The 24,305-nt window shown below is 42.8% G+C and overlaps 1 protein-coding gene across 7 annotated transcripts in view; it reads right to left on the minus strand.

Moving 5' to 3' along the window:
- Positions 1-24,305, minus strand: part of EHMT1 (euchromatic histone lysine methyltransferase 1) — a 441,279-nt gene that overhangs the window by 227,614 nt on the left and 189,360 nt on the right. For 6 of the 7 annotated variants that reach the window (XM_029611528.1, XM_029611523.1, XM_029611526.1 and 3 more), the window contains exons 5-6: positions 14,771-14,907; positions 13,961-14,146 (exon numbers count right to left, since the gene is read on the minus strand). In XM_029611528.1, the coding sequence (XP_029467388.1) occupies positions 13,961-14,146; positions 14,771-14,907 (323 nt within the window). The remainder of the gene's footprint in view (positions 1-13,960; positions 14,147-14,770; positions 14,908-24,305) is intronic. The other variant, XM_029611524.1, reaches the window with a different exon arrangement.

The following is a 24,305-nucleotide window of genomic DNA, read 5'->3' on the forward strand; positions in this document are numbered from 1 at the left end:
GGCGGGTTTCGTGGGGACTAACATCCTGCTGTCCTGTGAGAACACCTGTTACAGGTAAGCAACTCTGCTTTCTCACAGGACAAGCAGGATGGTAGTCCTCACATATGGGTGAGTACCGAGCTGAGGATGCCCGAGCAAAGAACCCAATGCACCCAAAGACGTGCAACAGGCACAACAACAGGGTGGAAATTTGGTTAGGAGGGCATCCTGAACCCTGAATGGGTCGGTGGAAGGATGTTGGGAAGTTAAACTGAAAACAAGTTGCATAGAATAGACTGGCCAAAGATGGAATCCTGTCTGCCAGCCTTATCTAAGCAATAATGGGCTGCGAAGGTATGGAGAGAACTCCAGGTAGCAGCCTTACAAATATCAGCAAGCGGCATCAAACAGAGGTGCGCTACTGATGTCTCCATGGCCCTGATAGAATGTGCTTTTACAAAGTCTTGCAGCAAAAAGAAATGCAGTCTGCTAACCAGGAGGAGAGGGTCTGCTTTCCCATAGGATTTCCCAACTTGATGGTATCAAAAGAAACAAACAATTGAGTGGATTTCCTGTGAGCTGACGTGCAGTCTAGATAGAAGGCTAGAGCACGTTTGCAGTCCAAGGAATGCAGAGCCTGTTCTCCTGGGTTTGAATGGGGCCTGGGAAAAAAAGGCAGGTAGGATAATAGATTGATTAATATGAAATTCCGACACTACCTTCAGTAAAAATTTAGGGTGAGTGCGGAGGACTACCCTATCGTGAAGAAGTTTAGTGTAAGGCGGGTAGGTAACTAATGCCTGCAATTCACTAACTCTGCGAGTGGATATGATAGCAAGAAGGAAAACTACTTTCCACGTGAGATAACGAAGATCACAAGAGTGCAGAGGCTCAAACGGAGGTTTCATGAGCCGTCCCAAAACCAGATTAAGGTCCCAAGCAGGGCCAGGAGGGCGCAGTGGAGGTTTTAAATGGAGCAAGCCTCTCATGAAACGTGATACTAAGGATTGTGTTGAAATGGAGACATTTCCTATACCCTTATGGTACTCAGACACTGCACTAACATGCACTCTGATACAGGAAGTTTTTAGGCCTAACTCTGACAGGTGCCAGAGATAGACTAGGAACCTCGCAGTGGAACAAGTGAAGGGGTCTATGGACATGGAAGTGCACCAGACCGTAAACCTCTTCCATTTAGAGCGATAAGACCTTCTCGTTGAAGGCTTTCATGAATCCACCAGGACTCGGGATACAGACTCTGAAAGGTTAAAAGGTTGGAGTATTAACCTTTCAACATCCAGGTCGTCAGAGACAGAATCTCGAGGTTGGGGTGATGCAGGTACCCTTCGTTCTGAGTGATTAGAAGGGGATCCTTCCCCAGAGGAATGTGCTGGCGTACTGATAGGTCCTGGAGGATTGGAAACCACAACTGGCTTGGCCAGTGGGGAGCTATCAGGATCATTAATCCCTTGTCCTGCCAGAGCTTCACGAGAGTCTTTGAAATGAGAGGAAGTGGAGGGTACACAGAAAGAAGACCGCTGGCCCAGGAGAGGGCGAAGGCATCTCTTGGTTGCAAGTGGTGACTGCGAATGAGAGAGCAGAAGTTGTCTACTTTGTGGTTGTGGACCGATGCAAAGAGGTCTATGTGAGGGTAACCCCAGCGTTGGAATATTGTGTCTACTACCGTGGGGTTGAGAGACCATTCATGCGGATGGAAAGTGCGACTCAGCTTGTCCGCCAAAAGATTGTCCACTCCCGCCAAGTAGGTTGCTTTGAGGTACATCGAGCGGGAAAGGGCCCATGCCAATATCTGTGCAGCTTCCTGACACAGGAGGTAGGAGCCCGTTCCCCCTTGTTTGTTGATGTACCACATTGCAACCTGATTGTCGGTTTGAATCAGGATGGCTTTGTTTGATAGGCAATCCTGAAAGGCCTTGAGGGCATATCTGATCGCCCATAGTTCCAGGAAAGTTATCTGGTGTTTGGCTTCCTCTGGAGACCAGGTTCCCTGAGTCTGCAGGTCGCCTACATGTGCACCCCACCTGAGGTTGGATGCATCTGTTGTTAAGGTAATTTAAGGATCTGGAGCCTGAAATGGAAGGCCTTGAATGAGATTGGAGTAGTGTATCCACCAGGCTAGTAACAGACGGAGCTGTTTGGTAACCTGGATAATGCTGGACATTGGCTGACAAGCTTGAATCCACTGGCATTTTAAGGTCCATTGCATCACTCTCATGGCTAGGCGAGCCAACAGAGTGACATGCACCGAGGACACCATGTGACCCATCAGTATGAGGAAGTGACGAGCAGTTGAAGATACTCGAGTCTGTAGGTGATGTGCCAGAGATGCTATGGTGAAAGCACGATCCTGGGGGAGGAAGACTTTCACCTGTATAGTGTTTAGGTCAGCCCCTATAAAGGAAAGGGTTTGGGATGGAACTATCTTGGATTTGGAATAGTTGATTAAAAACCCTAAGGAGATCAGGGTGTTGATAGTGAGACGCAGGGAGTTTAGTGCACCCTGCTGAGTTGGAGCCCTTATCAACCAATCGTCAAGATATGGGTAGACATGCACACCCTGATTCCTGAGGAAGGCTGAGACCACCACCAGGCTCTTGGTGAATACTCGTGGAACGGACGCTATGCTGAATAGTAGTACACGGTACTGGAAATGACAAGGGCCGACCAGGAATTGCAGGTACTTGCAATGAGATGGAGTAATTGAGATGTATGTGTAAGTGTCTTGGAGATCTAGAGAGCATAGCCAATCTCCTCTTTGTAGAAGAGGAAGTAGAGAGCCCAAGGTTACCATTTTTAATTTTTCTCTCTGCAAAAATCTGTTTAGGGCGTGGAGGTCCAGTATCGGGCGTACGCCACCTGACTTTTTCGGTATTAGAAAATACTGGGAATAAAACCCCTGCCCCTGCTGGGAGAGGGGCACTGGTTCTATTGCTCGGCATCTGAGGAGGGATGAGACTTCCTGTTCGAGCAAGGGAGAGTGGTCGGACATCCCTCACGTCAGCCGAGGTGGAGAGTCTGCTGAAACAGTCAGGAAATTTAGGTGGTAACCCTGAGTGACTACTGCAAGTACCCACTTGTCTGTGGTAACTGTATGCCAAGCGCTTTTTAAGTAGCAGAGCCGACTGCCGACCGGTATGGATGTAAGAGGAGGTTGGCTTACACTCTCTAGGAAGGAGTCAAAACCCTGACGCTGGTCCAGGCTGAGAAGCTGGCCGAGACTTTTGAGGCCGAGTCTGCCTGAATTGACCTTTTTGGTAAGGTCTGGAAGGGCGTCCTCTAGAAGCCGGAGGATAAAATTTCCTTGGCTTGTAGGCTGGCCACTTAGAGTCACGCCTGAAAGTTCTCTTAGAGGCGGAAGGGAACTCAGACGGCACAGAAGAAAGCTGGCGCAGCATTTCATGGTGGTCCTTCAACTGCGCATTGGTCTCTCGGATCTTTTCCCTGAAGAGATTATCACCCACACAGGGTAGATTTGCTAACCTGTCTTGGGCTTCTGGTCTTAAGTCCGAGGATTTGAGCCAGGCCCATCTTCTTGCACTATTCCCCAGCTGCAGACACTCTAGAGGCAATGTCAAAGATATCATAGGCAGCACGGACCTCCTGCTTTCCAGCATCCAGACCTTTCTGAGCCAGAGTATGAAGTTGAGCCTGGAGTTGCTCTGGTAAAAAATCAGAGAAATCCTGGATCCTCTTAAAAAGGTCTCTGTTATACTGGGTCATGTATAACTGGTAAGAGGCAATGCGAGATATGAGCATTGAGCCATGGAAGACACGCCTGCCAAAGGCATCCAGGGATTTTTGTTCCTTCCCTGGAGGTATGGAGGAATGAGGTTTTGAACGTTTTGCCTTCTTCTGGGCTGATTCAACAACCACAGAGTGATGATCCAACTGTGACTTTTGGAACCCAGGAGCTGACTGCACCAGATAGGTGGCATCTGTCTTGGGTTGACAGGTGGGACCGAACATGGGTGCTCCCAGTTTCACTTCAGGAGATCAAGCAGGATTTCATGAATAGGTATAGACATGATTTCCTTAGGAGCATCTAGAAATTGGAGTACTTCCAGCATCTTGCGCCTAGAGTCCTTTTCCGTCTGAAGTAGAAAGGGAATGGTTTCAGACATTTCCTTGATGAAATTAAAAAAAGACAGATCTTCTGGCAGAGAACGTCATCTTTCATCTGGGGGAGAGGGCTCTGATGGTAGATCATCTGTACTTTGGGACGTATCATCGGTCCAAGGATCATAGGGCTGATCTCCAGCACCTAGCGGGTCTCCAGCAGGGAGAAATCGTGCTAATCTGAAGGACCAGGCCTAGGCATCGGTGGTATCGGATGTGGCACCGACGGCATCGATGGAGGCACCAAAGGGACCGGTGACATCGATGGACGAGTCGGTGGTAAAATCCCAGACGGTGGAATGGGTATCGGTGTTTCCTCATCATTCGATGATAATGGAATCGGTGTGGAAGGCATTGGACCCACCGGTGCTCTTGGTTCCATCGGAGGCAGGGCACCGATCAACGCATCCAGTCTACCCAGTAACGGTGCGAGCGCTACGAGAATCGGATTGGTGGCCGGCTCGGGGACTGGTACCGGTGTCAATGGAGGTTGGAAGCCCTGAAGTGCTTTACCGATAGCCTCTTAAGATTATCCGATCCAATTCCTCGTGGAAGCCTGGGGCGTGGAACCCCGGTTCCGGAGTAGGAGGCAGCACTGGCGTAGCCGGAGAGTCCACCGGTTAAGTTGGAATTGTGGATCCCGGCACCACTGAAGGTGGGGAACGCCTCGGTGACCCGGTCACAGAAGAGGATGGGCCTTTTCTGGATGGGGCTTCTTTGTCGGTGGCTCTGTCGACGCCGATGCTGAGGGCTTGCCTGGATCGGTGGACTGAACCTTGCAATGACGGTGTCTACGTCTTTCACGATGATCTCTTCGGTCCTTTTCTTGAGGAGGCAAGGAGGGAATCGACACCTTTGGAATCGTCGACGCTGGTCGGGCAGCAGCGGTGTCCCGATGCTGGCGAGAGGTCGATGGCACCGGCTCGGACAAAGTCGAAGCTATCGATGGAGTCGGGGTTTTTAACTGAAAGAGAAACTCCATTTTCCCTAAACGAGCCTTACGGCCTTTCGGTGTCATTTGGGCACAATTGATTCAAGTTAGGACATCATGGTCGGACCCCAAACACATAACACAGACCCCGTGCGAGTAAGTGATAGACATTGTTCGACTACAGTCGAGGCACCAACGAAAACCCGACGCCATGACTCCGACAAAAATTTAGCGCGGTGCAGTCGATGGCCGGTAGGCCCCGAAGGGATAACTTGATGGGAATCGACTGCAACAAGGGTAAAACCTTACCTTTCGACTGCGGAGTATGTATATGGATAGGGAGACCCCTATGGGGCGAGTTTTTAAAAAATTTTTTGAAAGCAGTTCCGTGAGGAAAATTCCTGTCAGGCATCTCAAGAGAGCTCCTTAATCCGCGGGCTACTGCTGCGCGGAAAAAAGAAGATTGAAGGGGAACCCCCTGCTGGATGCAGGGTCAGTGCATTGCTGGGCATGCCCAGTAGGTGCCAGTCAAAGTTCTAGAAACTCTGACAAAAGTGTTCCGTGATTGGGCTCCATCCTGATGTCACCCATATGTGAGGACTACCATTTATTTTTATTTAAATCTTTTCTATACCGTCATTAAGGTGGGTACCGTCACAACGGTTTACAGTAAGGCACCTGCTTGTCCTGTGAGAATACCTCAGAGTCCTTGTGGACTCTGAGGTATTCCTTGAAAATCTTTGGCTCAGTATGTGGCAGTAGTCAAAAAGGCAAATAGAATATTAGGAATTATTTAGAAAGGAACAGAGAACAAAACTGAGGATATCATAATGCTTTGTATATATCCATGGCGCAACCACACACTGAATATTGTGTGCAGAGCTAGTCACCCCATCTCAAAAAAGATATAGTGGACATAGAAAAGATACAGAGAAGGGTGACAAAAATGGTAAAAGGGATGGAAAAGCATAGGATCTTCTTCAGTAGCATGGGGTCTTCTTAGTGTTTGGGTAATTGCCAGGTTCTTGTGGCCTGGTTTGGCCTCTGTTGGAAACAGGATGCTGGGCTTGATGGACCCTTGGTCTGACCCAGCATGGCAATTTCTTATGTTCTTATGTTAAAAGGCTAAAGAGATTAGGGCTTTACCTTGGAAAAGAAAGAGAGGACTGAGAGGTGGTATGATTGAGATTTATAAAATCATAAGTGGGATGAAATGAGTAAATAGTGAATGGTTATTCACATTTTCAAACAACACTAGGACTAAGGGATATTCCGTGAAACTAGCAACTGTCAGACTTAAAACAAATTGTAGGCAGTATTTTTTCACTCTGTACACAACCAAGCTATGGATTGCGTTACCAGACAATGTGGTCAAGGCAATTAACATAGTGGGGTTCAAAGGAGGGTTGGACAAGTTCCTGAAGGAAAAGCCCATTCACAGTTATTAGCCAGGTAAACTTGGGAAAGCCAGCTTTCATCCTTGTGAGTGAGATACAATATAAAGATCAACTACTGGGGTACTTTCGACCTGGACTGGCCACTGTCAGAGACAAGATGCTGGGCTAAATGGACCTTGGTCTCATCCAGCGTGGCATTTCATATGCTCTTATGTTCCCAGTGGAGAGAAGTGAATAGTGAAAGTACCTCAGGATCACTGTTAATTATATAAATGATCAGGAAAAGAGAGATAAGAGTGACATGAACAAATCTGCAGATAACACCAAAGTGGCTAAAACAGTAGACTGTAAAGAACTGCAGAAGGACTTTGCAAGACTGGGGAGCTGAGCATCTAAGTGGCAGATGAAATTTAAACTGGACAAATGCAAAGTGATGCATATAGGAAAAATAATCCTAACTATAGGTACACAATGCTGGATTCCATTTTAGGAGTCACTACTCAGGAAAAGCATCTTGGAGTTATTGTGGACAATATGTTGAAATTCTCAGCCTAGTGTATAGTGGAGGTCAATTACAAATACAATGTTGGGAATTATTTGGAAAGGAATGCAGAATAAAACTGAAAATATTGTAAGTTCTGGTTGCCCCATGTCAGAAAAAATATAATGGAACTAGAAAAGATGCAGAGAAGGACCAAGCGAGTTTGCTTACCATAAACAGGATTCTCTATAGGTAGCAGGATGAATTAGCCATGTCATGTGGGTGACATCATTTGATGGCACCGAATATACCCATCTCTCTAGGAGTTCCTGCGTATGTGCTGCCTTGTGAACCTTTCAGTCCTTTGCAGAGCTTAGCTTTAGCTAGGTAAACAACTGTCCAGGGAAGTGGGTGGGTATTAAGCATGGCTAATTTATCCTGCTGTCTACAGAGTACCCCATTTATGGTAAGCAAACTCACTTTCTCCATCAACAAGCAGAGCTGAATTAGCTAGCCATGACACATGGAGAGTCCCAAGTTGAAGTGTTGTGTAGTGAAGCACTTATTGTATAAGCAACCTGACTCCTCCATGGAGAGTGAACTACTGGGTGAACATGCTGCACAAAACTGGTTGTCACAAGTTACTGTCACTTCTTGAAAAACTGTCCAGACAGTGAAGCTATGAACAGATGACAAAGTTGCAGTTTTACATATATCTTCCATGGAGACTCCTCTTAGGTGAACAATTGAAGTAACCATGCCTTACTTGATGAGCCTTGTTAGAGTCTGCAATCTGAAGGGCAGCCATCACATAATTCACAATGCAGTCTGCTAGCCAGTTGGACAAAGTATATTGGCAACTGCTACCCCAGTGTGTTAGGATTTTAGGATATGAATAGTTGAGAAGCCTGACAATGTGTCTGAGTTCTTATCAGGTTTTAAGGTAAAGCTCACTTACAGTCCAGTGGATGGCAGGCCTTCTCTCCTTTATGCTTATGTGCTCTTGGAAAGAATTTAGGAAAAATAATAGCTTCATTCAAGTGAAAAGCAGAAACCACTTTACTTAGAAACACCACCCTAATACTGAAAAACTGCAATAATGGAGAGTATGAAGCTAATGCCTGTAGTTTACTGATTCTTCCAGCTGACCTGATAGCAACTAAGACCACCATCTTCATGTAAGAAACTTCAAGGAGGCAAACTCCAATGGCTCGTAGGGAGGCTTCATCATTTGTGCTAAAATGACATTAAAATCCCATGGTACACAGGCAGTTTTGCAACTGGAAGCTTTGTATGCCACAAGCCCTTCATAAATTTTGATACTAAAGAATGAAGGAAGATAGGTTTTGCATCCACTTGAAGGTAGTAACGGTGATGGTATGTGGTTAGTGCAGTTAGTGTAGCTGGGTTTAAAAAAGGTTTGGATAAATTCTTGGAGAAGTCCATTACCTGCTATTAATGAAGATGACTTAGAAAATAGCCATTGCTATTACTAGCATGGGATATACTTAGTTTTTGGGTACTTGCTAGGTACTTGTAGCCTGGATTGGCCACTGTTAGAAACAGGATGCTGGGCTTGATGGACCCTTGGTTCTGACCCAGTTTAGCAATTTATTATGTTCTTATATTCTGCATCCAAGACAGCCTGGCGATAACCCTTTTGTTCCCCATCCAGAGATTCCATATAGGGCTTCAGCTTGTTGATGCAATAATGTAAATATTGAACTATGGAAAGTTGATGAGCCACAATACGTGTGCTCAACATCAAATGCTGGAAGACTTTCTTCCCAAAGTTGCTCAGTAGTTTAGGGTCCCTACCACTGACTGGTGGAGCAGCTAGACTATTCAAAAACCATGAGCCTGTTGGATTCTGTATTTGAGATCCTGCTTTCTGACTACTGGAGGCAGGAGGCTGTTTTGTCCCAAAGATCTAAGCATGTATAGGGGAGATATGAGAGACATTCAATATTTCAAAGGTTTCCATGCAGAGGAGGTGAGCCTTTTTCAATAGAAAGGAAGCTCAAGAACTAGGGGTCATGAGATGAGGTTTAAAGGGATTAAACTCAGGAGTAATCTTATGAAATATTTCTTTACAGAGAGAGTGGTAGATGTGTGGAACAGCCTCCCAGTTGAAGTGGTAGAGATAAAAACAGTACCTGAATTCAAGAAAGCATGAGATAAATGCAGGAGATCTTAAAGGAAGTGATTAGAATTATAAGGCTAAATTAACTGGATGGATAGGCAGACTGGATGGGCCAAGCTTCTATTCCCATTTTCAGGTCCCAAAGAATCTGATGAACTGGGATCGCTGCTGGCTCAGACAAGGACTCGAGAATCCAAAGTAACCTAAAGACCTCCGTACATGGGTCCTTGTTCTTCTGGATGTTAAGATCTTCCCCAACTTTTCCAGAAATCTGGAGTAGAAGAGGTCCTCTGGTGGAGACAAATGCTCCAGAAGATTAGGAAACTAGTCTGAGGGGATCTCCATAAATTCCTCTTATGATTTAAATGGAAGATGGATGCTAACCCATGACCCAGATGAAGAGGGTGAAAAGGTCAGGGACTTCACAGTTGTCTCGGAGAGGGAAACTGCCGAGGGAGGTCAGACACAACCATGCCATGCACTTCATCCGCTGAATGTTGGCTGGACGTCTCCGCAGAGGAAGAAGGTTTGCTCAACGAAGGTGGGCTAACTTCTATAGCTGGAAGCTCTGAAAAGACTTCCTATGGCATGGAAGGGAGTCCCCCTTGGGAGAATAGATCCTGCATCCTGGACAGGGAAGGTTGAAGGGTACCCTCTTTGTCACTGTCCTACAGTGAGGTGAAGAAAGTCATTTCCAGTTTTGTAAAATCATCCAAGGACAGCTGTGTCCTTGGAATTGGAAAAGAGACATCTTTCTTTTGAGAGCAGAATAGGGTCATATTCTTGAGAAGCATGCACTGGACTCCAGGCAGTGACCTCCTCCTTGGCTACCTGCATTAAAGGCTATATGGAGACCAAGGGTACAATGAAGCAGATAGGATCTAGTATCTCCAGACACTGTGAGGATGACATGGGCTGGGTGCTCCAAGCAGATGATATTGACAAGTCCCTGGTTGGTCCAAGATTTGGGTAGAAGAGCTGAGATGGTACTAAGATCACTCTTTGAGCCAGGAAAGGCACCTGTGAGGTGTCTTTTGGGATCCACCAGTACTGGAATTACTATGGGCCTCGATGGCACCAAATACGTAGCCTTTTGCATCAATGACACTAAGGGCTCATGCACCAACAAGGGTCTAAATGTCGAAGGCACTTAGGCTTTGCTCATTAACAGTGCCGTGAGCTGGTGTTCGACATTGCTGGGTGCATCAAGAACTTCTGCATCGATGGCATTGACTGTTGATGAGCATTTATTCTTCTTCAGCACCAACAAGCTCTGTAATGGGGGCAAGACTTGGGAGTGCACTGTGGGAGTGCTCAGCCTCAAAGTTATGGAAGAACCAGAATTTCACACCATAGGTGAGGGAGCCCTGCTCGAGAAGTCTTTGCTCAACTCAGCATGGAGGTAGCCTGAGGATACTCCACCATTTTCTACGTCTTGGTCTGCTGGGTTCTAGGTGACATCCAATCACACTCAAAGCAGTTTCTGAAATCGTGGTCTATTCACAGGTACTTATAGCAGATGAACATGGTCACTGGTGATGGACATCCTGCAGTCAGACATAATCCCTAAAGTCATTGAGCATGGACTTCTTGGAAATGGACATCTTTCCCTTTTTTTCTTTTTTTTATGAGCATTAAAAAGTGCTTCCAAAGTAGCCAGACAAAAAAATATAACAGCGAAAACAAGCTATAGGGCACAGAGAAAAAAAGAAAGAAAGAGGGTACACATCTGTGTGGAAGCTCAAACAAAAAAATACTGAGATCTCATGAGTCAATATGTGCGTGTGAACACCCACTCATGCTCAGTAGTAAAACTCTACTGAACTAGAGATGAGTCCGACACCATTACATAATGTCACCCAAGTATCATGGCTAATTCATCTGTGTGTGTCGATGGAGAACAAAAATGATAAAGGGGATGGAATAGCTCCCTTATGAAGAAAGACTAAATAGATTAGGACTTTTCAGTTTGAAGAAGGAATATGATAGAAATTTATAAAATCATGAGTGCGGTGAAACACTTTAACAGAGAATAATTATTTACTCTTCCATAAAGTACTATGACTAAAGGACATTCCATAAAACTGATAATGGAGAAATTACTTACTTGATAATTTCATTTTCCTTAGTGTAGACAGATGGACTCAGGACCAGTGGGCTATGTGCTCCTCTGATAGCAGTTGGGAGACGGAGTCAGATTTCAAAGCTGACGTCACCCTAGATATACCCCTGCAGTGACCTCAGCTCCTCAGTATTCTCCTCGAAAAGCCATTGTGGACATATATACTGCTTAAACAACTTGATTAAACTGATTTCAAAAACTGGAGACCGCCAGTGCACTCAATCAAGTTAACGCCGACACATGTTTAACTGCGGGTGTCCTGAACTAAGGGTAGGCAACGGCTTACCCGTATTTGTTTAATCTCGAGGTTCGCTTTCCAAGGTCCTCCTTCTCTGGGAGCAACCGTGGGCGGGATGCTGAGTCCATCTGTCTACACTAAGGAAAACAAAATTATCAGGAAAGTAATTTCTCCATTTCCTAGCATGTAGCCAGATGGACTCAGGACCAGTGGGATGTACAAAAGCTACTTCCGGACAGGGTGGGAGGCTGCCCAAGGCCCACTAAGTACTGTTCTTGCGAATGCTGTGTCTTCTCTAGCCTGGACATCCAGGCGGTAGAACCTGGAGAAGGTGTGTAGGGAAGACCACGTCGCCACTCAACAGATCTCGGCGGGCGACAGCAGTTTGGCTTCTGCCCAGGATACTGCCTGGGCTCTAGTAGAGTGAGCCTTAACCTGCAGGGGCAAAGGTTTCCCTGCCTCTATATAGGCTGCCTTAATTTCTTCCTTGATCCAGCGAGCTATGGTCACCCGCGAGGCCGCTTCGCCTTGTCTCGTCCCACTGTGAAGAATGCGGGAGTCTTCTGAGTCCTTATGTTCATCCAGAGATGGTAGAGAGTTGGCTTAGTTCAAGTGAAACTTGGAGACCACTTTCGATAGGAAGGAGGGGACGGTGCGAAGCTGTATTGTTCCTGGAGTGAACCTAAGGAACGGGTCCCGACAAAATAATGCCTGTAGCTCAGAGATGCGACAGGCTGAACATATTGCCACTAGGAATACCGTCTTCAATGTTAAGAGGTGTAGTGACAGACTGCGCAATGGTCTGAAGGAAGCCCCTGCTAGAAATTCCAATACCAGACTGAGGTTCCATAGGGGGACCGGCCACTTTAGGGGTGGTCGAAGTTGCTTAACCCCTTTTAGGAAATGGGCCAAGCCCGGATGAACTGACAGACGGATTCCGTTCACCTCGGCTCTAAAGCAGGATAGGGCTGCTACCTGAACTCTGAGGGAGTTGAGTGACAACCCTTTCTTCATACTGTCCTGTAGAAATTCCAGAATCATGGGAATCTTGGTCGTTCCCGAGGATATCCCGCGATCCTCGCAACAGGCTTCGAATATTCTCCAGATCCATATGTATGCCAGAGACGTTGAGAACTTCCATGTGTGGAGCAGGATGGCGATCATCGCCTTCGAGTAACCGCGCTTCTTCAGGCGAGTCCTCTCAAGGATCAGACCCGTAAGAGAGAATCAAGACAGATCTTCGTGAATAATCAGGCCTGCTGGAGAAGGTCCCTGTGTGGCACCTTAGGGTATAGGGCAGAGTCAGTCAAAACTTCTCTGTCTCCAACTGCTGGTGGGGAGGCAAAACCCAGGAGTCTGGACTGATCCGGCACATACGGGGAAAATATGTTTATATTGTTTTATCGATGTTATATTGTATGTTGTGAACCACCCTGATTTGTATTCTATACAGGAATGTCGGTATATAAAAATTAAAAATAAAAAAAAAAATAAATGTGTAGTATAGAAGAATTCAGAAATAAATAAATAAATAAATATCTAGGCTACTTCAGTCTTAACAACCTCCTCTCTACTGAAATGTAAAGCAGGAAAGTTAAATGAGTATACTTGGAAGATCCCCCCCACCTCTGAACCATGTGCTTCTGAGTGACTTTTGGCTTTCCCCTTGGTCTAGTTTAAAAACTGCTCTATCTCCTTTATAAATGTTAGTGCCAGGAGCCTGGTTCCACTATGGTTAATATGCAGTCCATCATGTCAGAATACTCTCTACTGTCCCCAGAATATTCCCCATTTCCTTTCAAACCTAAAATGCTCTCTCTCTACATCACAATCTCATCCACATATTGAAACTCTAGAGCTCAGCCTGCCTCTGGTGTTCTGTGCATGGAAAATAAACTTTTACTGCTGTAGTCAGCAGGATCTGAACCTGCATGGGGAGACCCTGAATAGATCTCTAGTTCATCCCCTTAATCACTCGTTCATGATGTCATTTCAGGATGTCTGACATACAGCTAATTTTTTAACTAGTTGATGTTGCTGAGCTATTAATCTGGAGACATATTTCAAAAAACAGATTCTAACTCCCTACATTCATAATGATCATATACAGGGCAACAGCTATCATCACAGTACAGAAACATTCTGGGGTCCAGTAAATGACAACTGTTGCCAAAAGGGAATTGGATTTAGACAGCAACAAACAAGGGCCCTGAATTTTATGGTCTGGAAAACTGATAAGTATGGGGGTGACCTGTACGATGAGGCAGATACTACCATAAGCTTGCTGGGCAGACTGGATGGACCAATTAGTCCTTTTCTGCCGTCATTTCTATATTTCTATTTCACAACTCTTAAAACGTCAACCATTCTTAGAACTGGAGGAGGTGCAAGTAACAACAAGTCAGACCTTTTGTGTCAATATACAGTTGTCTGGATATCTTTTCCATTGCTCTAAGCAGAAATTCATCTTTCGCTACTAATAATACTTATTCTTTCATTGTCTTCAAGCACACAACCATTTAACTGCAATACCTTTTTAGTGCTATCTGCACCCAGCATGGGCTCCTTAGGAGTTCTGATCTCATCAGTTAATGGGGCTGGTTGCTCAGCTCCATGGTCATCTTCCTCATCCAGCTCATCTGAGTCCTCCTCTTCTGAATCCATATCTATGTTCTCGCCATTCACATGAGGGCTGGTGTCAGCCAGGTCCTTCCCAATCTGAGGGATAAATGCAAACACAATAAAAATACAGTGTTATACTAATGCATTGTATTAGCAGGAAAGTGAGACAGCCATCGGATGCCAATCACATAATCTCCCCCAAGCACAAGGCCTCCCTCCATGTCAAGACATTTTCTTCTTCCACTCTGATGAGATTAATCTAGTGGTACAGATTGTGCTCAGAGTGGCTAGGATGCCTGTAAAACTTGGTGGCTACCTGCTAATAAAAACAAGTAGCCTAAATACATTGTATTAGTCTGAGGTCACTTGGTTTGTACATTATTGTTACATATAAAAGACTGAAGCCATATAAAAATGTACAAACTGACAACTGTAATGAAGCATGTGATGTGACATTACATGGGTAAAGATTTATGTTTTCCACTATCTCCTGACCATCAGCCATCTGTTTTTTATTTGGTTGTTTGAGAGTTAATTTTGCTTGTAAAAAATTTATATTAAAAATTTTCTACATAGAATGAAACAAGTTAATGCCCAAGAACTGATGTACAGAAATATTTTTCAAATTATTAAATACTTCCAAGATTTGGAGATCTGGAAACAAACTGTGGTAAATGTAAACTAGAAGCCTGAGCCAAGAGAGTCAGGGGGCACCCTCACCTTGGCACCAGCAGAGGACTGAGTGATGTTCTTAAACATTTCTAACACTGTCCTTTGCTTTAACACTTTGGTCTTCTTCTTGGGAACCAGGCTGTACGTTCCCATTCTCCGCTTCTTTTTCCGGGATACAACAGCTGCTAAGGTCAGGGGGGAAAAGACAGCGTTAAAGTTCAATCCTATATTATTTAAACATTCTCTCATAAAATAAAATACAATTTAAAAAACAACTATGATAGCTGCTGCTTGAATTTTAAGTTTTAAAATGCATTCTGAAATTCCTAGGAAATTTCTAAGAAAAATGACAAAAGGAGAAACATTTGCCCATACAGTACTAGAGCTGAAAATGTTATCACTTTGGACACATAAGATAGTTGAAAACTGTGAGCCAATCCACCTGTTCTTTTCATGACAAAAGCATGGTTTATGCACTGCATCATACTGCCGGCGTTACATGTACTGAAATTAACTATAAAACATCCACCTCAGAACACACAGCTATGGTTTGGCCTGTACCATTACAAAGTAAAAAGTGAAAATCATTAAAAGGGACGATTTGGGCGTTTTCTATTCTTTCATGAATATTGATCTTATAACTTTTAATAATTTACACTTTTCCATTGTCCAGTAAATGTACAGACCCTATAAATCTATTAAAATGAAATGGCAGATACCACTGTGAACTATCAGTCAGGTTAACTGCTCTTTAGTCACTCCCCCCCAATGCTAAAATAATTTTATTTTATAAAGGACCTTGAGGTTAAATGTGTAATTTGTTATGACCATCTTGGACATGATATGATTTTTTTGTTGTTTTTGTTCTTTTCAATCTACTTGTGGTGTGTATTGCCCCATTTCATCCTGCCTGCTCTCCCTGGAATGTTCTATGGTACAAAATGGCAATGATTCTGAATGCTGCTGCTGCATTTCCTTTCTGTTTTCATTCATTCCATCTCCTAAACTAAAACTAAAGTGAAAAGAGCCCCAAAAGGCATACGCAGCGATCAGAGTAAATGAATGCCATGTCGACTGTCCAAGAGAGAGCGAAGTTAATTACCTATGTCAGGGGTTCTCTGTATATAAGTGGACAAACCAGCCACACAAGTGAGTGACATCATCTGACAATACAGACAAGAATAAGTTACTTATGCTATAGCTCAAAAAATCTTTATGCCTTTCTGAGCATGCGCTGGGATTCCTGCGCAGCCACTACCTTGAAAGCCTCCTCAGTCTCTTCCTAGCTGAACTTCAACAATTATAGAAGAGGGAGGGATTGTGTGGTTGTATTGTCTTGCTGTGCATGGAGAACAACTGATACAGGTAAGCAATTTTGCTTTCTCCACACACAAGGAGAATAAATCCATCCACACACGAAGAGACTTACAAGCTGAGGTCTGTAAATAGTTTTATTATAGCTTATCTCTTATTTTTTAATTTAGTTTATCTCTAATTTGGTTTTTTTTTCTTTGCAACCTGACGAGATGGAGGGAGTTGAAGCTCTATTTAAAGAAGTTTTATTAGAACTGCTTGACCAAAGCTACTGTCTCTACGATAATCTTTTTTTTTTTTTTTTTTTTTTTTTAAAGTATTACTTCATAAATGTATGAACAGAAGACCATATGGCTGCTTTACAAATTAGAGATGCTGATCTAAGATGAGCAACTGATGTTGATTTAGCTCTGATTTGATGGGCTTTAATCTTTGTAGGGAGCTGCATACCAGATTTTGCATAGCACAAGGAAATACAATCTGAAAGCCTTGCTGATAAGTTGTTGTTTTGTTTTGTTTTTAAACTGGTAGGCCGTGTATAGCTTGATCATATAATACAAAAAGTTGAAATTTCCTGAAGGGCTTAGTTCTTTCTACTGTAAATAGCTTTCATTCAGTGCTTGATGAGTAAGCTTCAGGGAAAACGTTAGCAATAAAATGGTTTGACCAAATGAAAGTGAGAAACAATCTTTGGCAAAAACTTTGGATAAGATCTGAAAACCACTCTATTTTTGAAAATTTGACTATAAGGATCTCAAGTTACTAAAGCTTGAAGCTCACTTACTCTATAAGCCAAAGCAACTGCTGTTAAAAAAACACCTTTCAAAATAAATACTTGAGATGGACTGTAGCTAGTGGTTCAAATGGAGGTTTCATTAACTTAGCCATAACTATATTAAAACCCTGTTGCATTGGAGGGTTTTTTATTGGAGGATGGAGGATAAAGATGCCTTTTATAAATCTCCATTTAACAAGGTGATGAGATATTGGATGAGTATCCAAAGAAGTGTGATAAACTGCTATTGCACTTAAATGTACTCTCACTGAATTAGCCCAGTCCTGAAACAGACAGTTCCAACAGATTCTGAAGAATATAAGATGTTGAGTTGAAAGGATCTAGTTATGACTAGTACACCACAGTGAAAACCTTTTCCATTTAAAGTTATAAGAATGGCTAGTAAAAGGTTTTCTTGCTGCCAGAAACACTAGTCTTGTTTCGTCTGGCTAGGGCATATATTGTACTAATCTGCTTTCAACATCCATGCTGTCAAAGCTAAAGAATGGAGGTTTAGATGTAGAAGAGTCTCTTTGTTTTCTGTAAGAAAATATGGAAATATTACAAGTATAGCCAACTTCTGTAGTCAAGGACACCATTTTTGTCAGGGCCAGAAGGGTGCGGGGCTTTGTCTTTTCTCAATTTGAAAATGATTTGAAATTTCACAAATACGAACTTTGTGGAGGAAGAACTGAAGGACTGGAAGAAAATGAGTGAGATGGAACATCAGTGGACCAAATTAAAAGGAGCCATTACAAAGGCAACAAATCTATATGTTAGAAAAGTAAACAAGAGTAAGAGAAAAAAGAAACCCATCTGGTTCTCAAAGAAGGTGGCTGAAAAATTAAAGGCAAAAAGAACAGCATTCAAGAAGTACAAAGAATCCCAGAAAAGGGAACACAGAGAAGAATATCTGTTAAAACTGAAGGAGAGGAAGACAAAATAAGGAAAGCAAAAGGTCAACTGCAAGAAAGGATTGCCAAAGTAGTAAAGCAAGGTAACAAAACTCTTTTCAGTTATATAAAAGAAAGAAGGAAGGCAAAAGGTGGTATAGCGAAATTGAAAAGTGTGAAGGAGCAATGTGTGGTGAGAGATGAGGAAATGGCAGAAATATTAAACAAATACTTCAATTCGGTGTTCACTATGAGGATAGGGTAGACAAAACTCCCTTTACAGAAGAGAATGTATGGGAAGAGCTAGGCAAACTGAAAGTGGACAAGGCCATGGGGCCGGATGAGATACATCTGAGGATACTGAGGGTGCTCAGAGATGTGCTGAAGAATCTGTTCAATAGATCCCTGGAAGTGGAAGTGATACCAAAGAATTGGAGAAGAGCATTTGTGGTTCTGCTTTCCAAGAGTGGTAGCAGAGAGGAAGCTGGAAACTAACTACAGGCCGGTTAGCCTCACCTCGGTGGTGGGAAAATTAATGGAGGCACTACTGAAGGAAAGGATAGTGAACTATCTACAATCGGGTGGGTTGCTGGACCCTAGGCAGCATGGATTTACCAAGGAAAGGTCCTGTCAGACAATTCGGATTGATTTTTTTTGATTGGGTGATTAGAGAATTGGATCAAGGAAGAACACTCGATGTGAGCTACTTGGATTTTAGCAAAGCTTTTGGTATGGTCCCGCATAGGAGGTTTGTGAATAAAATGAGAAACTGGGGAGTGAGCACCAAGGTGTTGGTGAGGATTACAAACTGATTGACTAATAGGAGACAGAGTGTAATGGTAAATAGAACCTTCTCTGAAGAGAGAACCATGTTGAGTGGAGTGCCGCAGAGATCGGTATTGGGATAGTTACTATTTAATATATTCGTGAGCATCATTGTGGAAGGGATAGCAGGTGAAGTTTATCAATTTGCAGATGATACTAAGATCTGCAAGAGTGGACATGCCTAAAGGAGTAGAGAGAATGAAAAGTAATTTAAGAAAGCTTGAAGAATGATCAAAGATTTGGCTGCTTAGATTCAATGCCAAGAACCGCAGAGACATGCATCTGGGATGCGGTAAACCAAAAGAGCAGTATATAAAGGGGAGGATAAAAGACCGATGTGCACGGACCATGAGAGGGATCTTGGGGTAATAAGTCTGGCAATCTGAAGATGGTGAGGCAATATTTATTTATTTATTTATTTAATTCTTTTATATACCGACCTTCATGACGGGTGTCATATCAAATCGGTTTACATGGAACAAGGGGTAAACATTCTTATCAACCGTTTAACAGTAAAATAATCAGAGGAGGTAAAAAAGTTACATATAACAAGGAGATCAAACTTGGGAATAGAAGAAAGAGAAGGACAGAGGGATAACCATTTGTGATTAAAGGGTTTCGCTATGTAAGTTGTCAGGTAGGCTTGAGATGTAGAGTTCCGAAAGTGAAAAGATTAAGGGAAAGCTTGGCTAAATAGCCAGGTTTTAATTTTTTTCGAAATGTTTGTAGGCAGGGTTCCTGTCTGAGGTCCGGCGGTAAATTGTTCCAGATAGTGGGTCCTGCTATCGAGAATGCTCGTTCTTTGGTTGCGGTGTGGCGTGACGTTTTGTTAGGAGGCACATGGAGAGATCCTTTGTATGATTCTCTGATGGGTCTGGATGAGGAATGGAGTTTGAGGGGGAACTGGAGGTCCAACGGGTGTTGTTTGTGGATCATTTTATGGATTATGATGAGGGATTTGTGTAAGATTCTATAGTTTATTGGCAGCCAATGTAGGTTCTTTAAGATGGGGGAGATGTGATCTCTGCGGTTTGTATTAGACAAGACTCTAGCTGCTGCATTCTGGAGCATCTGTAATGGTTTTGTGGCGGAGAGTGGAAGCCCCAGAAGGAGTGTGTTGCAGTAGTCAATCTTGGCAAAGAGCGTGGCTTGGAGGACTGTCCTGAAGTCATGGAAAAACAGGAGGGGTTTGAGCCTTTTTAGGACTTGCAGTTTGTAGAAGCCGTCCTTTGTTGTGTTGTTAATGGATTTCTTTAAATTTAAGCGATTGTCAAGGATTACTCCGAGGTCTCTAGCATGAGAGATTTGGGTTGTATGAGGGGGCTGAAGCGAGGAGTCGGAATGGTCGGTTGAAATGATGAGCAGTTCGGTCTTGGACTTATTTAGGACTAGATTCAGATTGTTGAGGAGTTGGTTAATGGATTGAAGGCAATTTTCCCAGTATAGGAGAGTCTTTGAGAGTGACTCTTTTATGGGGATTAAGATCTGAACATCGTCTGCGTAGAGATAATGTGTTAATCTTAGGTTGGTAAGCAGTTGACAGAGGGGGAGGAGGTAGATGTTAAATAGGGTGGGGGATAAGGAGGATCCTTGAGGAACTCCTACTGAAGATTTAATACTGGAAGATTCTTTGTTGTTATGACATGGCGATAGAAAAAGCCAGAAGAATGCTGGGCTACATAAAGAGAAGAATAACCAGCAAGAAAAATGAGATGATTCTGCCCTTGTACAGGTCCTTGGTGAGGCTTTACCTAGAGTATTGTGTTCAGTTCTGGAGCCCATATCTCAAAAAGGATAGCAACAGTATCGGAAGACTTATGAGGAGTGCCTGAAGGATTTAATTATATATACACTGAAAGAGAGGAGGTGCAAGGGAGATATGATACAAGCCTTCAGATACCTGAAAGTTTTTAATGATGCACAAACTTCAAACCTTTTCCACTGGAAAGAAATCAGTAGAACCAAGGGTCATGAAATTAAACTAAGAACCAATATCAGGAAATATTTCTTCACAGAGAGGGTGGTAGATGCCTGGAATGCCCTTCTGGAGGAGATGGTGAGGATTGAAACAGTAAATAAATTCAAGAGGGCATGGGATAAACACTATGGATCCCAAAGGTTAGAGGATAGAAATGAAGGAAAAAAGAGCATGGGTGGGTAACTTGCTGGTGCGGCAGTTATTACCCTTAAACAATATGCCTTGATGCTTTTGATGCAACTGCAACATTGCTCTCTGCTTCAATGGCAGGGGGGGAAAGGGGGAACTGGATTCAGACATCAACCAACGAGGGCCCCAACTTTTATGGTCTGGGGAACTGATAAGCATGAGAGTAACCTAATAGAAGGCATGGGATTACAACCCTTAACCAATAAGCCTTGGTGCTTTTGACGCAACTGCAGCATCACTCTTTGCTTTGACAGCAGTGGGGGGGGGGGGGGGGGGGGGGGAGCGGCAAGGAATCGTATTCAGCAGACAACCAACAATTTTAAGGTCTGGGGCACTGATACAAAGACATAGAGAAAAAAGCACAGGATTGCTTCTATGGCTAAGTTCAACTCCATAAGCCAAGCACTTCAAGCAGCACTGCCTGAATTTTCAAGGTGGCTCATCACCCAATAAAAATGTTGCTAGCAATAAATTTTTTTATAGGTTATCATAAGACTTGGGGGTAACTGCACAAAGCGGCAGTTGCTACCCTTATGAGAAACATGGGGGTATCCTACATGACACTGCAGATACTACCACAAGTAGCTTGCTGGGTAGACTGGATGGACCATTTGGTCCTTTTCTGCTTTCATTACTATGTTACTATGATTTTCAGTATTAACAGAATTGGGGGAATACATAGAGAAGGAAGAAGAAAAGCTTTGGATACTAGCACATTCTGAGCCGGTCTTTTTAAACAAAACAGAACATAAGACATGCCATACTGAGTCAGTCCAAGGGTCCATCAAGCCCAGTATCCTGTTTCCAACAGTGGCCAAGCCAAGTCACAAGTTCCCACATATTAAACAGAACCCGTTAGTAATGCCGGCAAGAAGCAATGCCTATTCCTTGTTAATTAATAGCAGTTTGTGGAATTCTCCTCCAGGAACTTATCCAAATCTTTTTTAAGTCCAGCTACACTAACTTCCTTAACCACATCCTCTGGCAATGAATCCCAGAGCTTAATTCTGCAATAAGAGAAAAATAATTTTCTCCGATTTGTTTTAAATTTGCTATTTCTTAACTTCATGGAATGCCTCCTAGCCCTTGTATTATCTGAAAGAGTAAATAACCGATTCATATTTACCTGTTCAAGTCCTTTCATGATTCTGTAGACCTCAAATCCCCCCTCAGCCGTCTCTTCTCCAAGCTGAACAGCCCTAAACTTTTCAGCCTTTCCTCATAGAGGAGGAGAAGCTTGTTGCTCTCCAGCACCAGAATAGACGACTCACCATATATGAGTGGAGACCATTCATGAGGATGGAGTTTACGGTTTAACATGTCCACTAGGACATTCAATTTTCCTGGAAGATATATTGCAACTAAGTATATCTTCCTGTTCACTGCCCATTTCAATATATTGCATGCTTCTTTGCAGAGAATTGCCTAATCCATGCCTCCTTGTTTTTTGTATTTAATGTTTAGCTGCTCAATTGTCTGTTTGCATCTGGACTACTTTACTTTCTAGACAATTTTCAATTATTCGCAGAGCACTGAATAGGGCTCAGAGTTCTAAAAAATGTATGTGGTGATTTTTCTTCTGAATGGACCACGTTCCCTGGGAACATAAAGCATTCAGATGTGTGCCCCAGCCTTGAGTGGATGTATCTGTTGTCAGAAAATAGATTGGGATATGAGGAGTGAAAATCTTATTCACGTAGAAAAATGATGGATTGGGTCCTCCATTGCAGAACATTAACAAGCAATCTTGTAATCTGCACTTTGAAAACTAGAGGTTGGGTATGTTAGTGCCAACATTGCTTCAGATACCATTGGATTTGTCTCATTTATAAGCAAGCCAGCAGGACTACATGCACTGTAGCTGCCATATGATCTAATAACAATGAAAAATATGGCTGTCACAACTGGTTAATATATGAATTAAATGAACTAGATTTTTCATTCTTTGCAAAGATAGAAATATATTGCTCTCTTTGGTGTATGCGCAGGCTCCTATAAACACCTGATGACATGTTAGAATTAAATGGGACTTTTTGTCGTTGATTAGAAAGCCTACTGATCGAAGGGACTGAATTGTGAAGTTTGTTGCTCTTTTTGTCTGCACTAAAGACTGGTCTTATATAAGCCAATTATCTAGATAGGGAAAACCAGACACATTGCTGTTTATGATGTGGGAAGCTACCACTGATAGACACTTAGTAAAAACCTTTGGTTCTGATGATAGCCAAAATGGAAGTACACAATATTAGTAATGTTTCTGATCCATTACAAACTGTAGGAATTTCCTGTAGTTTTTGTGAATGCTTATGGACATATAAGCACCTTTTAAATTTAGAAAACTGTCAACCATTTCTCCTTCTTTTAGATGTGGTAAAATCATTTCAATGGCGTTCATCTTGAATTTTTTCTTTTTTTCAGGAACTTGTTCAGTTTTTGTAGATATAGACTTGGATGCTGGCCTCCTGTTTTCCTGGAAATTAGGAAATATCTTGAGTAGAATATTTTCCTTTTTGTACAAGCAGAACTGTTTCTATAGGCTTTGCTGCTATTGGTACTGTCAACTCCTCTTTCAAAATGTTCAATTGTTGTGGAGATAAGAAATCATGATATGGAGGACTAACTGGGGGAAGTTGAAGAAATTTTCCTGAATGACCTTCAAAATCCAAAAGTCTGTTTTGGATTTTTTTTGATAATGCATTAGCCTTTCCCCCCACTGGAAGAGCTAGAAGGCAAGGAGAAGGTGCAGGAAAGCAAAAATCAAAACTGATGCCCTTGCTTCTATGCGGATTGTTGAGTGTTTCGTTGCTGCATTTTATCTTTTGAGTGATGCTTAGATTGCTGTTGTTGGGTCTGATGAGGCATCTGTGGACACTTTCTATAATATGAATAAGGATGATATTTTTTATGAGATTATTACTAATTTCTCTTGTAAGATTATTGGAATATTTTTTATGAAGACGCATCTGCAGTAGCTATTGTTAATGAGATAAAGTTTCTTTCATTTTACTTCCATAAAGGTTTTCCCCTTTATACAAAATATTTGCCAGCTTGTCACATAGACCTCTTCCTGTAATCCAGATGCTTTAAGCCAAACAAGACTTCTGGAAGCTATTGCTATAGCAGATGTTGTGGAACATGTATTGAAGGCATCATATATAGACTTTATCAAATGTTTCGAACATTCTGCCTCTGTCATATGTGCAGATTATTTTTCTTTTATTTCTGGGCTCATAACTTGCAAGGTTTTCTTAATTGTTTTAAAAGTATTGTATAGGTATTATTGCACCATTTTGTAATTGGTGAGCACAAATTCTGGATTGCAACATGGCTGACTGACATACTCTTATTCCTGCTATATCTAAAATGATGGGCATCTTTCCCTGGAGATACGTTTGAAAGACTTGGATTTTTTTGTGGGTCTTTTTTTTTTTTTTTAAGGGCTGCTTTCACTATTATGGAATCATGTGGAAGTTGTGTTTGTTTGTGCCCTGGATACAGTTGAACTTTACATCTCAAGTCCACTTTTCTGTCTACTAGTGGTATTTTTAAGAGGTTGTTACCAAATCTTCAATTGGAGATCTTGCACCATAAGGGCCTTGGACTGCTTAG

The sequence above is a fragment of the Rhinatrema bivittatum genome, chromosome 8, assembly GCF_901001135.1.
Source record: "Rhinatrema bivittatum chromosome 8, aRhiBiv1.1, whole genome shotgun sequence".
In the NCBI taxonomy this organism is placed as follows: domain Eukaryota; kingdom Metazoa; phylum Chordata; class Amphibia; order Gymnophiona; family Rhinatrematidae; genus Rhinatrema; species Rhinatrema bivittatum.